This window comes from Macaca nemestrina, chromosome 13 (assembly GCF_043159975.1).
Source record: "Macaca nemestrina isolate mMacNem1 chromosome 13, mMacNem.hap1, whole genome shotgun sequence".
Classification (NCBI taxonomy): domain Eukaryota; kingdom Metazoa; phylum Chordata; class Mammalia; order Primates; family Cercopithecidae; genus Macaca; species Macaca nemestrina.
Genome location: NC_092137.1, coordinates 26,106,497 through 26,120,280, shown reverse-complemented (window position 1 = coordinate 26,120,280; position 13,784 = coordinate 26,106,497). Strand labels below are relative to the sequence as shown.

The following is a 13,784-nucleotide window of genomic DNA, read 5'->3' as shown; positions in this document are numbered from 1 at the left end:
AAATAATAAAATATTTCCAACAAGTATTTTAAAAACTATGTAATTAGCTTAGTGCATTCCATCACTATTACTATAAAAATAATCAAAAGCGGCCGGGCGCGGTGGCTCAAGCCTGTAATCCTAGCACTTTGGGAGGCTGAGATGGGTGGATCACGAGGTCAGGAAATCGAGACCATCCTGGCTAACACGGTGAAACCCCATCTCTACTAAAAAAATACAAAAAACAACTAGCCGGGCGAGGTGGTGGGCGCCTGCAGTTCCAGCTACTCGGGAGGCTGAGGCAGGAGAATGGCGTAAACCCGGGAGGCGGAGCTTGCAGTGAGCTGAGATCCGGCCACTGCACTCCAGCCTGGGCAGCAGAGCCAGACTCCGTCTCAAAATAAAAAAAAAAAAAAATAATAATAATAATAATAATAATCAAAAGCAGCATTACATTCACAAAGAGCAGAATATCAGTTTAATTCAGATTTTTACCTGTTCTCCTTTTCCTTTAGGTACAACTCTTTTGTCGTCCATATCACACTTGTTTCCTAGTAACATTCTTTCCACATCTTCATTGGCATGCTAAAATGAAATAAAATTTTACTTTTACATACTACCATGAATTATGGCTTAACAGTCTTTAAAAGTGACTTTATTCTCAATTTAGAATGTCATTTCTATAGCTTTAAAGTTTTAAAGCAGTCACCCTAAAACTACCCCATGCTAAAAGCCTACACAAATGCTTAGATTACCTGGCAAAAGAAACACAATTCTCAAGACATATCCATGTCAAATATTATTTCCTCCCTAAAGGAGGCTGTCTGCTTTCTAGGTATGCTCTTTCTTACCAAAAGAGAAGACAGAGGCAAAGAAACTTGCATAATCTAAATCCAGGCTGGATCATTTCAGATTTTATAATGCATACTACCCCATAGAAGCCTTAATTAAAAATTGTATAGAGACTTTAAAGTCTCAAATAGCTGTATTGCTATGGCACAAGGAGGTCCATGCAGAAAAATCAGTTAAAAACAAGTGGTTGTCCCCTTAAGATCCCAATGACAATTTTTGCAGAAATAGAAAGATCTATCCAAAAATTCACATGGAATCTAACATCAAAATAATCTCTCTTTTTGAGACAGAGCCTCGTTCTGTTGCCCAGGCTGGAATGCAGTGGTGTGATCTCAGATTACTGCAACTTCTGCCTCCCAAGTTCAAGTGATTCTCCTGCCTTAGCCTCCTGAGTAGCTGCGAGTAGCTGGGACTACAGGTGTGTGTGCTACCATGCCAGCTAATTTTTGTAGTTTTTCAGTAGAGACAGGGGTTTCTGCCATGTTGGCCAGGCTGATCCCAAACTCCTGGCCTCAAGTGACCTACCCCGCTTGGCCTCCCAAAGAGCTAGGATTACAGGCATGAGCCACTGAGCCCAGCCAAAGTAATATTAGCTGTGGGAGTCAAATTTCAGAACTTCACTACAAATCAAAAAGTGTAGAACTAGCATAAGGACAGATACACAGACTAATGGAATGGAACAGAGAGCCCAGAAATAAATCCTCACATACTTAGTCAAATGATCCTCAACAAGGATGCCAAAATCAGTCAATAAGGAAAGGACAGTCTTCTCAATAAATAGCACTAGGAAAATCAGATATCCACATGCAAAAGAATGAAACTGGATCCTTATTTTAAACCATAAAAAAAAATTAACTTGAAATAGATCAAAGACCTCAAACTATAAAACTCTTAGAAGAAAACACAGGGAAAAGCTTCAGGACAGTGGATTTGGCAATGGTTTCTTTGATATGATATCAAAAGCACAGGCAATGAAAGAAAAAGTAGATAAACTGTACTTCATCAAAGTTAAAAACTATTGTACAACAAAGGACACTATCAAGAGAATGAAAAGACAAACCACGAACAGGAGAAAATATCTGAAAAGGGAATAATACCTAAAATATATAAAAAACACCTAAAACTCCTAACAACAACAAAAAACAATGACAGCACTTTGGGAGGCCGAGGCAGAAAATCGCCTGAGCCCAGGAGTTCGAGACTAGCCTGAGTAACACTGTGAGACCTCATCTCTACAAAAAATTTTAAAATTAGCCAGGCATGGTGGTGTGTGCCTGCAGTCCCAGCTACTTAGGAGGCTGTGGTAGGAGAATCACTTGAGCCTGGGAAGTTGAGGCTGCAGTGAGCCATGATCATCATGCCACTGAACTCCAGCCTGGGGAACAGAGCAAGACCTTGTCTGGAAAAAAGAAAAAAAAAGAAAAGAAAAAGAAAAATGCAAGCAAAGGATCTGAATAGACATTTCTCCAAAGAAGATACACAAACAAATATGTACATGAAAAGATGCTCAATATCACTAACATTAGAAAATGCAAATCAAAACCACAATGAGATACACTACATACCCATTAGTATGGCTGCCATTAATAAAACAGAAAACACATATTGGTGAGGATGTGGAGAAACCGAAACCTTTGTGTACTGTTGGTAGGTATGTAAAATGGTGCAATCACGGTGGAAAAGTCTGGTGATTCCTCAAAAGGTTAAACATAGAATTATCATATGATCCAGCAATTATACTTATGGGTACACACGCAAAAGAATTTAAAGCAGGGACTCAGATATTTGTACACCAGTGTTCAGAGCAACATTATTCACAATAGTAAAAGAGCAAAAACAACCCACATATCCAACAATGGGTGAATAAATAAACAGAACATGGCATATAAAAACAATGGAATATTATTCAGCCTTAAAAAACAAACAAGTTCTGACACATGCTATAATGTAGATGAACCTTGAAAACTTTGTTAAATGAAGTAAATTACTTACAAATTGAACAAATACTATATGATTCCACTTATATGAGGTACCTATAATAGTCAAATTCATAGAAAATAGAATGGTGACAGTTGCCAGGAGCTGGGGAAAGGGGGAGACAGAAATTATTGTTTAATGGATGAAAAGCTTCAGTTCAGAAAGATGAAAAAGTTCTGGAGATGGATGGTGGTGATGGTTGCACAACAGTAGAATGTACCTAACACCACTGAACTATACACCAAAATAATGGTTAAAATGAAAATTTCATGTTGTATGTGTTTTACCACAATTTTAAAAACTATTCAAAAACAACAACAGGCTGAGCACGGGGGCTCATGCCTGTAATCCCACCACTTTAAGAGGCCGAGGCAGGAGGCACACTTGAGCCCAAGGGCTCAAGGCTGGAGTGAACTATTATCATCGCCACTGCACTCCAGCCAGGGCAACAAGGCAAGACCCTGTATCAAAAAAAAAAAAAAAAAGCAACAACAACAAAAAGAAAAACAACAACAGCAAAACTGCCAAATGGCTGTGGTTACTTCATTTTCTGTAGCTATAGGAAAACAAAATCTAGAAAAGTTATAAAATATGCTGATTTGAAACAACATACAGTTGACCCTTGAACAATGGGGGTAAGGGGGTGCCATGTATAACTTTTGACTCCCCAAACACTTAACTAGTAACAGCCTGCTGCTAACCAGAAGCATTATCAGTAACAGTCGATTAACATATATTTATATATGTATTCTATACTGTATTCTTACCATAAAGTTAGAGAAAAGAAAATGTTATTAAGAAAATCATAAGGAAGAAAAATATATTTACTATTCATTAAGTGGAAGTAGATCATCATAAAGGTCTTCATCCTCAATGTCTTCAAATTGAGTAGGCTGAGGAGGAGAAAGAGGAGGGGGTTGGTCTTGCTTTCTCAGGGGAGGCAGAGGCAGAAGAGGTAGAGAAGGTGGAAGGGGAGGCAGGCACACTCAGTGTAACTTTATGGAAAAACACTGTAATTTCTTTTTTGCTTTTTCATTTCTTTAAAAAATATTTCTATATAAAACCAATCCTTCTTTCATCATTTGCTTCAGTTTCAGTGCCTGTATCATATAATGGTCCATGTTGTACAGTAAGTCTAAAGCAGTCTTGAATAATCAGAACCATTCTGCCAGACTGCCTACAGTCAATTTGTTTTCTAGCACTACTTCTTTGTCTTCTTCCTTGTCGTCTAGTGCTGGTTTGGAAGCACCAGCATCTTCATTAAATCATCTTCTGTTGACTCCTCTGGTTGGTGTCTATTAGCTCTTGTCTTATCCACAGTCTCTTTCACAAATTCCTTGACTGGCTCTGCTAAAATCCTGGGAAATCATGCTCAACATCGGCACACAGTTTTCTCCAGCAGGAAGTTACTGTTTTGTGCTTGATGGCTTTCACGGCTTTTTCTATAATGATGGTATTTTCAGCGGTGTAATCCCTCCAGATTTTCATGCTGTTCTATTGAGGTTAGAGTACCGTGCGTTATTAACCTTAAAGGTCCTCACGACCCCTGATCTAGATGCTGAATTAGAGACACTGTGTTTAGGGGCAAGGAGACCACTTTGATGCTTTCGGTGTTAAACTCATGGGATTCTGGGTGGCCAGGGGCACTGTCCAATATCAAAAGAACTTTAAAGGGCAGTCCCATCATGGCAAGGTATTTCCTGATTTCAGGGACAAAGTATTGATGGAACCAATCCAGAAAAAGGATTCTCAGTGTTCAGGTCTTCTTGTTGAATGATCAAAAAACTGGCAGCTTCAAAAGACTTTTCCCTTCAAGTCTTGGGGGTTAGCAACTTTATACATACGGGCAATCAGTCCTGATCATAAACCCAACTGCATTTGCACAAAACAGTAGTTAGCCTATCCCTTCCTGCCTTAATTCCCTGTGCTTTCTTCTTTTCCTAACACTCATGTCCTTTGCGGCCTGCCCCCCTCCCCGCCATCCCGATAATAGGACACTTTTAATTGCATTAAAGACTTGTTCAGGCAGATATCCTTTTTCCTCAATGATTTTCTTAATGGTGCCCAGGAACTTGTCTGCTGTGTCTTAGCAGAAGCTGCTTCTCATGTTATCCTGCCATTTTTAGGCCAAACCTCTTTCTAAAATTATCAAACCATCCTTTGCTGGCATGAACTCCTCTAGCTTCTCTTTCATTTTTAAGTTGTCATAAAATAACTTCACTTTTTCTTGAATATCATAGTCTACAAGTATGCCTTTTTTTTTTTTTTTTTTTTTTTGAGGCGGAGTCTCGCTCTGTCGCCCAGGCTGGAGTGCAGTGGCGTGATCTCAGCTCACTGCAAGCTCTGCCTCCCAGGTTCACGCCCTTCTCCTGTCTCAGCCTCCCAAGTAGCTGGGACTACAGGCGCCCGCCATCTCGCCCAGCTAGTTTTTTGTATTTTTAGTAGAGATGGGGCTTCACTGGATTAGCCAGGATGGTCTTGATCTCCTGACCTCATGATCAGCCTGCCTCAGCCTCCCAAAGTGCTGGGATTACAGGCGTGAGCCACCGCGCCGGGCCTACAAGTATGCCTTTCTTACAGCAATCCTGTACCTACATAAAAGCTGCATTTTCAACACAAGATAAAAAGGTGTTCTGTAAAAAGTGCAAAGTTTCACACCTACTGCTGTGGCTGCAGTGATGGCTTCACAAATTTTCTTTTATTTAAAATGGTCCTTATGCTGGATTAATTTATTTTGAAATAACGGGCAACCACAGCTGCAGACCTCATTTTACAGTACGTATTAAGCAATTCAACTTTTTCTTGTAATGTAATGACTTTTCTGCTTCTCAGGAGTGCTTCTGGCATCACTAGTGGCACCCTGTATAGGTCTGATGGTGTTATTCAAGGTTTACGGTATTGCACTAGACACGATGAAAACACGCAAGAACCACAAAAGATCACTTTTGATTGCAATATGGGATTTACTGGAGACACAAACTGTTCACTGGGAGATGATCCGCATCACATGGTGTTTTAAGCAGACACTTGGAAACATATGAGCTCACCAAAATAGCAACAGGAGGTGGCTACAGAATTATCACAGTAGTACAGTATGTATTACAGTTATTTTTATGCAGTTATGATTTAATACTGCATCTCTGTTTACATTTCTCTTGACTGCAAAAGGTGCCATGTATGGGCTCTGTTTTGTGTGTGTGAGTGTTGATAAATTTAAACTTTTAATAATAGATCTGTGTATAGTTTATGGTAGTAATAAAATAGACTAGTATCTACATATACTTTATACATTCACAAAATACTTAACTTTTTCTTAATCTCCCCCCGCCCCTGCCGCCAATATTTCTAGGTTATATGGCTTGTCTGTGAGTTTTTCAAATTGTTGCAAGAATCTAAAATTTTTTCTAAAATATTTGTTTTTAAAAATCTGTTTATAGAGCTGGGTGTGGTGGCACACACCTGTAATCCCAGCTTCTTGGGAGGCTGAGGAGGAAGAATCACTTGACCCCTGGAGTTTGAAACCAGCCTGGGCAACACTGTGAGTCCCCATCTCTTTAAACAAAAATATCCATGTGTAAGTAGAACTGCAGTTCAAGGATCAATGACAGTTTAAAAGGGGGCAGACAAAGGTGGGATTAGGGAGAAAACAACTCTTTTGTTGCAGGGAAGATACCCTTAGTAGAATCACAAGCTTAACAAAGAAAAATTACGCCGAGTGTGGTGGCTCACACCTGTAATCCCAGCACTTTGGGAGGCTGAGGCGGGTGGATCACATGAGGTCAGGAGTTCGAGACCAGCCTGGCCAATATGGCAAATCTCTGTCTCTACTAAAATTACTAAAATTAGCCAGGAGTGGTGGTGCACGTCTGTAATCTCAGCTACTTGGAAGGTGAGGCAGGACAATCACTTGAACCCAGGAAGTGGAGGTTGCAGTAAGCTGAGATCACACCACTGCACTCCAGCCTGGGTAACACAGTGAGACTCCGCCTTGAAAAAAAAAAAAAAATTATAATATACTATAAAGAAACTTGCTGGCCAGGTGCAGTGGCTCACGCCTGTAATCCCAGCACTTTGGGAGGCCGAGGCAGGCGGATCACGAGGTCAGCATATCGAAACTATCCTGGCTAACCCGGTGAAACCCCGTCTCTACTAAAAATACGAAAAATTAGCCGGGCGTGGTGGCGGGTGCCTGTAGTCCCAGCTACTCAGGAGGCTGAGGCAGGAGAATGGTGTGAACCTGGAAGGCGGAGCTTGCAGTGAGCCAAGATCACGTCACTGCACTCCAGCCTGGGCAACAGAGCGAGACTCTGTCTCAAGAAAAAAAAAAACAAAACTCTGTATTTAGGGATTCCATGGTCTTACCTGAATTTAGTGCCTCTTAATTTATGTTACTGCTAAAACAAAGGCAACCTGGCAAATATCCAGTAATAAGCAGCAATATACCAGGTGCTCCTAAAATCCTGCCATGTGCTAAGAGTCAGTAAGAGGCATTTTAATCTCAGAATCTAAGGATGGACTTCAGGGACATCATTAATTTCAAGGAGCACACATAAAACTTTGAAAGTTGTATAAGTACATCATTCTGGTAAGATTCTAATTTCTCAAAGGGGTTCATGATCCCAAAAAAAGTACAGAAGCATGGTTTTAAAAGGCTCCCAGCTACTAAATGGACAAATTATCACAGTGACCTGTAATAATCTACCCATATCCTAATCACTACCAGACACTGCAAGTTACCAGAGACACTAACATGAACCTCCACTCAAAGAGAAGAAAAATTATCCGTAGCTTTAGAAGCCACTCTTCTACTAAGAACACCTGTAAGTTACGTGTAAGCAGGCCGATGGAAGGAAGCCGAAGCCAATAAATAAATGATCAATGAAGTACAAAAAAAGGAAAATTACCTTATATATAAATTTGTAAGTGTTAAGGTATTTTCAGCCTGTTTTTAAAAAAAGCTTTAGCAATGTGACCACCAATTTACAACCTACTACACCTCCACGCCAACGCACATCAGCATTCTGGGGCTAGTGAGGAAATAGGTATAATTCTTTATACATGTGTGGCATTTCAGAGCATAAATATGATTCTAGCTCAAAAATATATTTGAAAGTAAGCCTGCTGCGCACAGTGGCTCATGTGTGTAATCCCAACATTCTGGGAAGCCAAGGCAGGAAGATTGCTTGAGCCCAAGAATTTGAGGCCAGCCAGGGCAACATAGAGAGACCCCATCGCTACAAAAATAAAAATTAGCCAGACATGATAGAGCACGTTTGTGGTTCAAGGTACCTGGGAGGCTAGGGTGGGAGGACAGCATGAGCACAGGAGGTAGAGGCTGCAGTAAGCTGTGATTGTACCACTGCGCTCTAGCCTGACAGAGTGAGACCCTGTCTTTAAAAAAAAAAAGTAAAGCTAAGACCTGAAAAGACCTGGGATATGCTTCTCTGAGTAACAAAACACAAAAACTAAGAAAAAGGTCAAAATGGTATTATAGAAGTCTTTTAAAAATTCATTTATTTTATTTTTCTGAGACAAGGTCTCACTGTGTCACCCAGGCTGGAATGCACTGCTACAATCATAGCTCACTACAGCCTTGATCTCCTGGGCTCAGGTGATCCTCCCACCTCAGCCTAAAAAATAGCTGGAACCACAGATATTCACTGCCATACCCGGCTTTAAAAAAACTTTTAGTAGAGATGAGGTCTTGCTATGTTGCTCAGGCTGGTCTCAAACTCCTAAGCTCAAGCAATCCTCCCACCTAAGATTCCCGAAGTGCTGGGATTACAGGTGTGAGCCACCGTGCACGGTCCTATACATATCTTCACACCTAAGATCATCCTTACTTGGATGATCTTACTAACAATAAGAAGCAAGCATTACGAGGTTAAAGACTTCACTGCTGAGCCAGGGGACCACTAAAACAGCACTCAGAATACACAGAACTTCTCTCATACATTTTCTTATACCAACATGTACATTAATCTTTTTTCAGTCAGATACACATTGTGTTTACAACCACTTAAGGCAAAAACACCCAAAGAAAGATTGGTAGTTGCACCACACAGACATATCCATAAAGAGACGTATTTATGCAGGAGGACATATATCTCTATGAATTACACATGCAGACTGTAACTAGCTTAAAATATGGTTAATTTTCCCAAGGTACTAACACAGAGAGGTGCATTTAGACCAAGGTTTCTCAACTTCGGCCATACAGACATTTTGGGTCAGCATTCTTCTTGTACCCAAGTTGTGATAACCAAAAATATCTCCACACATTGACAAAATTAAAACTGTCCTTGACTGAGAATCCCAGATTTAGAGATCACTGTCTATCATTAAATAGAAACAACAAATACTTTAAAAGAATGTTGAAGTTTAATAATAATGAAACCATTCAGAAACCAATATATGTTTCACAAATAAAAGCCTCAAAGTTGTTCTGATATTTGACTAGTAACATGAGAACCTGTTAATTTTTTTTTCCTTTTTTTTTTTTAAAGCGCTAATTTGCCCAGGAGGTCTGGGCTACAGTGGGCTGTGTTCACACCACTGCACTCCAGCCTGGGAAACAGTGAAACCCGGTCTCAAAAAAAAGGGGGAGGAGGGGACATTACTTTGTAAAAATTGGAGCTAAAAGAACATCTTTTTGGCCGGGTGTGGTGGCTCACGCCTGTAATCCCAGCACTTTGGGAGCCTGAGGACGGATCATGAGGTCAGGAGTTCAAGACTGGCCTGACCAACACGGTGAAACCCCGTCTCTACTAAAAATACAAAAATTAGCCAGGTGTGGTGGCACGTGCCTGTAATCCCAGCTACTCAGGAGGCTGAGGCAGGAGAACCACTTGAATCTGGGAGGTAGAGTTTGTACAGTGAGCTGAGATTGTGCCACTGCATTCCAGCCTGGGTGGCAGAACAAGACTCTGTTTCAAAAAAAAAAGAACATCTTGGCCGGGCACGGTGGCTCAAGCCTGTAATCCCAGCCCTTTGGGAGGCCGAGACGGGCGGATCACAAGGTCAGGAGATCGAGACCATCCTGGCTAACATGGTGAAACCCCGTCTCTACTAAAAATACAAAAAAACTAGCCGGGCGAGGTGGCGGGCGCCTGTAGTCCCAGCTACTCGGGAGGCTGAGGCAGGAGAATGGCGTGAACCCGGGAGGCGGAGCTTGCAGTGAGCTGAGATCCGGCCACTGCACTCCAGCCTGGGCGACAGAGCGAGACTCCGTCTCAAAAAAAAAAAAAAAAAAAAAGAAGAACATCTTTTTATATCTATTACAGAAATAATCTGAGACTTGGGTTTCCTAAGGATTTGTCCTTCCTAAGCTATCTGGTCCAAAGTACCTTTCTCTAAATATCCCTATAGCCAAGGTAGTTATGTTCCCCAGCTACCCAAAGTAAATTAAGATATATTATCTGTCTTCAATTAGAATCCACTGCACTTTTTGTATCAGTCCCATCCTTCTCTGGGTAACTTCTCATCTCCTCAGGTCTCAGTTTAAAGTCGCTCCTCTCACCTCCCAGGCTATGTTAGGTACTTATTTTATTTACATGTTAACAACTTTGTACTTTCTCCTCTTTTTTTTTGAGACTGGAGTCTTGCTCTGTTGCCCAGGCTGGAGTGCAGTGGCACCATCTTAGCTCACTGCAAGCTCTGCTTCCTGGGTTCATGCCATTCTCCTGCCTCAGCCTCCTGAGTAGCTGGGACTACAGGCGCCCGCCACCACGACTGGCTAATTTTTTTGTATTTTTAGTAGAGACGGGGTTTCACTGTGTTAGCCAGGATGGTCTCAATCTCCTGATCTCGTGATCCGCCCGCCTCGGCCTCCCAAAGTGCTGGGATTACAAGCATGAGCCACCGCAGCTGGCCCTTTCCAACTCTTAACACTAAATAGGGGATCATTTATGTTGTTCATGCTGCATCTTTAGTCTCGTTCTAAAACACTGATCCCAAGAGTTGTCCCTTGACGTAAAGTTCACCTCAACAAGTTTCAAAACCTTCATATTGTAACTCCCCTCTTGGACATTCGCAACACACTAAAGCATACAAAAATTGCATAATAAAAATACCTATTTAACTTATTTGTCCATAGAACATCATATGCCAAGTAATACTACTAAAAAGTAGAACACGCTTCAGAAAACACAGATTTAAGAGTATATAAGCAAGGTCATGTTACTAGAAAACGTCAGGAGCAGGATTCTAACTATTGTGACTTCTTATCTCTATTCCAAGGAACAGAAAACTTGTATTTGTCTCCTTCTGCTAAAGAAATACAAAGAGTGGCACAGTGGCACACACCTGAAGTCCCAGCTAACTCAGGAGGCTTAGACGGAAAGATTGCTTGAGGCCAGGAATTTGAGACCAGCCTCCTGGGCAACACAGCAAGACCCTTTCTCTTAAAAAAAGAAAAAGAAAAAAAAAAAAAGACAAGACAGAAAGAAAGAAAAAAAGAAAAGAAAAGAAAAGAAAAAGAAAAGAAATACAGTCTCCTCAGTATCCATGGGGAATGGCTGATTGGTTCCAGGACCCTACTTCCTTTATCAAAAATCCACGCATACTCAAGTACTGCAGCCAGCCCTGTGAAACAGACATATATACGAAGAAAGGACCCACACCACCCTATATTATATGTGAGTGTCAAAATTCGCATTTTCAATCTGCCTTTGGTTGAAAAAAATGTATATTAAGTGGACCTGTGAGTCAGGCATGGTGGCTGGCACATGTAGTCCTAGCATACTAGGAAGGCTGAGATGGGAGAATTACTGGAGCTCAGGGTTTCAAGACCAGCCTGGGCAACACGGTGAGACACATATCTCAAAAATATTTTTTAATTAAAAAATAATAACAACTGGCGGGGCGCAGTGGCTCACGCCTGTAATCCCAGCACTCTGGGAGGCCGAGACAGGTGGATCACAAAGTCAGGAGTTTTAGACCAACCACCCTGACCAACATGGTGAAACCCCGTCTCTACTAAAAAAATACAAAAAAAAACTAGCTGGGAGTGGCGGCACGCACCTGTAGTCCCAGCTACTCAGGAGGCTGAGGCAGAATAATCACTTAAACCAGGGAGGCGGAGGTTGCAGTGAGCCACGTTCGTGCCACTGCACTCCAGCCTGGGTGACAGAGCGAAACTCCATCTCAAAATAATAACAACAACTCTACCTGTGTAGTTCAAACCCACATTGTTCAAGGGTCAACTGTAATTGTAAGGCAAGGTGTTAAAGCTCAATTCAGTTTTTAAAAAAATAGTTTTATTGAGTTTATAATTCACATATAAAATTCACCCTGTAAAAATATACAATTCATTGTTTTTTAGTTATTTACGAGGCAGTTCTACTATCACCACTACGAACTTTAGAATATTTTTATCATTCCCCTATAAACCTGTACTCATAGCAATCACTCTTTTCTCTCCAAACATCACGCCCAGCCCCTGGCAATCATGAATCTACTTTCTGTCTCTATGTTTTTGTCAATTTGGGGCATTTCATTTAAAGGGAATCATATAAGGTCTTTTATGTCTGGCTTCTTTCATAACGTTTTCAAGGTGCACCCACATTGTACCATGTATCAGTACTTCATGCCTTTTAATGGCTGAGTGATACTCCATTATATGAATGTACACATTTATCCATTCATCAGGTGATGGATGTTTGGGTTGTTTCTATTTTTTTTGGCTATTGTGTATAATGCTGCTATAAATACTTGGTGTACACCTTTTGTGGATATATATTGTTAACTCTCTTGGGTAAATACCTAGGAGCAGAATTGTTGGTCATAAGGTAACTGTATGTTTAACATTTTGAGAACTGCCAAAATATCTTCCGAACCAGCTGCATCATTCTACAGTTCTACCAGCAATATATGAGGGTTACAATTTCTCTACATCTTTGTCAACACTTGTTAGAGTCTGCCCTCCTTTCTTCCATTCTGTGGGTTGGCTTTTTACTTTCTAAATGGTAGAACCTTCAAAGCACAAAGGTTTTAAATTTTATGTAGCCCAATTTATCCATTTTTCTTTTGCCACTTCATGGCTTTGGATCTTACATGTTGGTTCATGATTCTTTTTTTTTTTTTTGGGACAGAGTCTCACTCTGTCACCCAGGCTGGAGTGTAGTAGTGCAATCATGGTTCACTGCAGCCTCAACCTCCTTGGGCTCAAGTGATCCCACCTCAGTCTCCCAGGTAGCTGGAACTACAGGTGCATGCCACCATACCCGGCTAATTTTTTTTTTTTTTTGTATATTTTTGTAGAGATGGGGTTTCACCATGTTGCCCAGGCTGGTCTCAAACTCCTAGGCTCCAGCAACCCACCCACCTTGGCCTCCCAAAAGTGTTGGGATTACAGGTGGGGCCACCGTGCCCAACCTTCATGATCCATTTTGAGTTAACTTTTCTGTATGGTATGAAGTAGGTGTCTAACTTTCATTCTGCCACACAAGGATAGCCAGTTTTCCCAGCACCATTTGTTGGAAAGACTATTCTTTTGCCCATTGAATTGTCCAGGCATCTTGTTAAAAGTCAACTGACCATATATACAAGAGTTTATTTTTAGACTCTCAATACTATTCAATTAATCTTTATGACTATCCTTATGTCAGTATCACAATGTCTTGATTACTGTGGCTTAGTGGTTAAGTTTTAAAACCAGAAAGTGTAAGTCTTACAACTTTGTACTTCCTTTTCAAGATTGTTTTGGCTACTCTGGGTCCCTTGCCTGTCTATATTAGTTTTAGGGTCAATTTGTCAATTTCCACAGGGGGAATTTAAAAAAAAGCAATTGGGATTTTGATAGGGATTGCACTGAATCTGTAGATCACTTTGGGTAGTAATGCCATCTTAATATTGTCTTCCAATTCACAAATACAGGCTATCTAATTGTTTAGATCTTTAATTTCTTTCAACAATATTTTGTGGTTTTCTGTGTACAAGTCTTATACTCTTTTGGTTAAATTTACTCCTAAGTAATT

At 40.8% G+C, this 13,784-nt stretch overlaps 1 protein-coding gene across 1 annotated transcript in view; it reads right to left on the bottom strand.

Annotated features, from left to right (window-relative positions):
- LOC105479792 (RAB10, member RAS oncogene family) overlaps positions 1 to 13,784 on the bottom strand; it is a 106,700-nt gene that overhangs the window by 10,160 nt on the left and 82,756 nt on the right. The window contains exon 4 of the mRNA XM_011738079.3: positions 475 to 564. Coding sequence (XP_011736381.1) covers positions 475 to 564 — 90 coding nt within the window. The remainder of the gene's footprint in view (positions 1 to 474; positions 565 to 13,784) is intronic.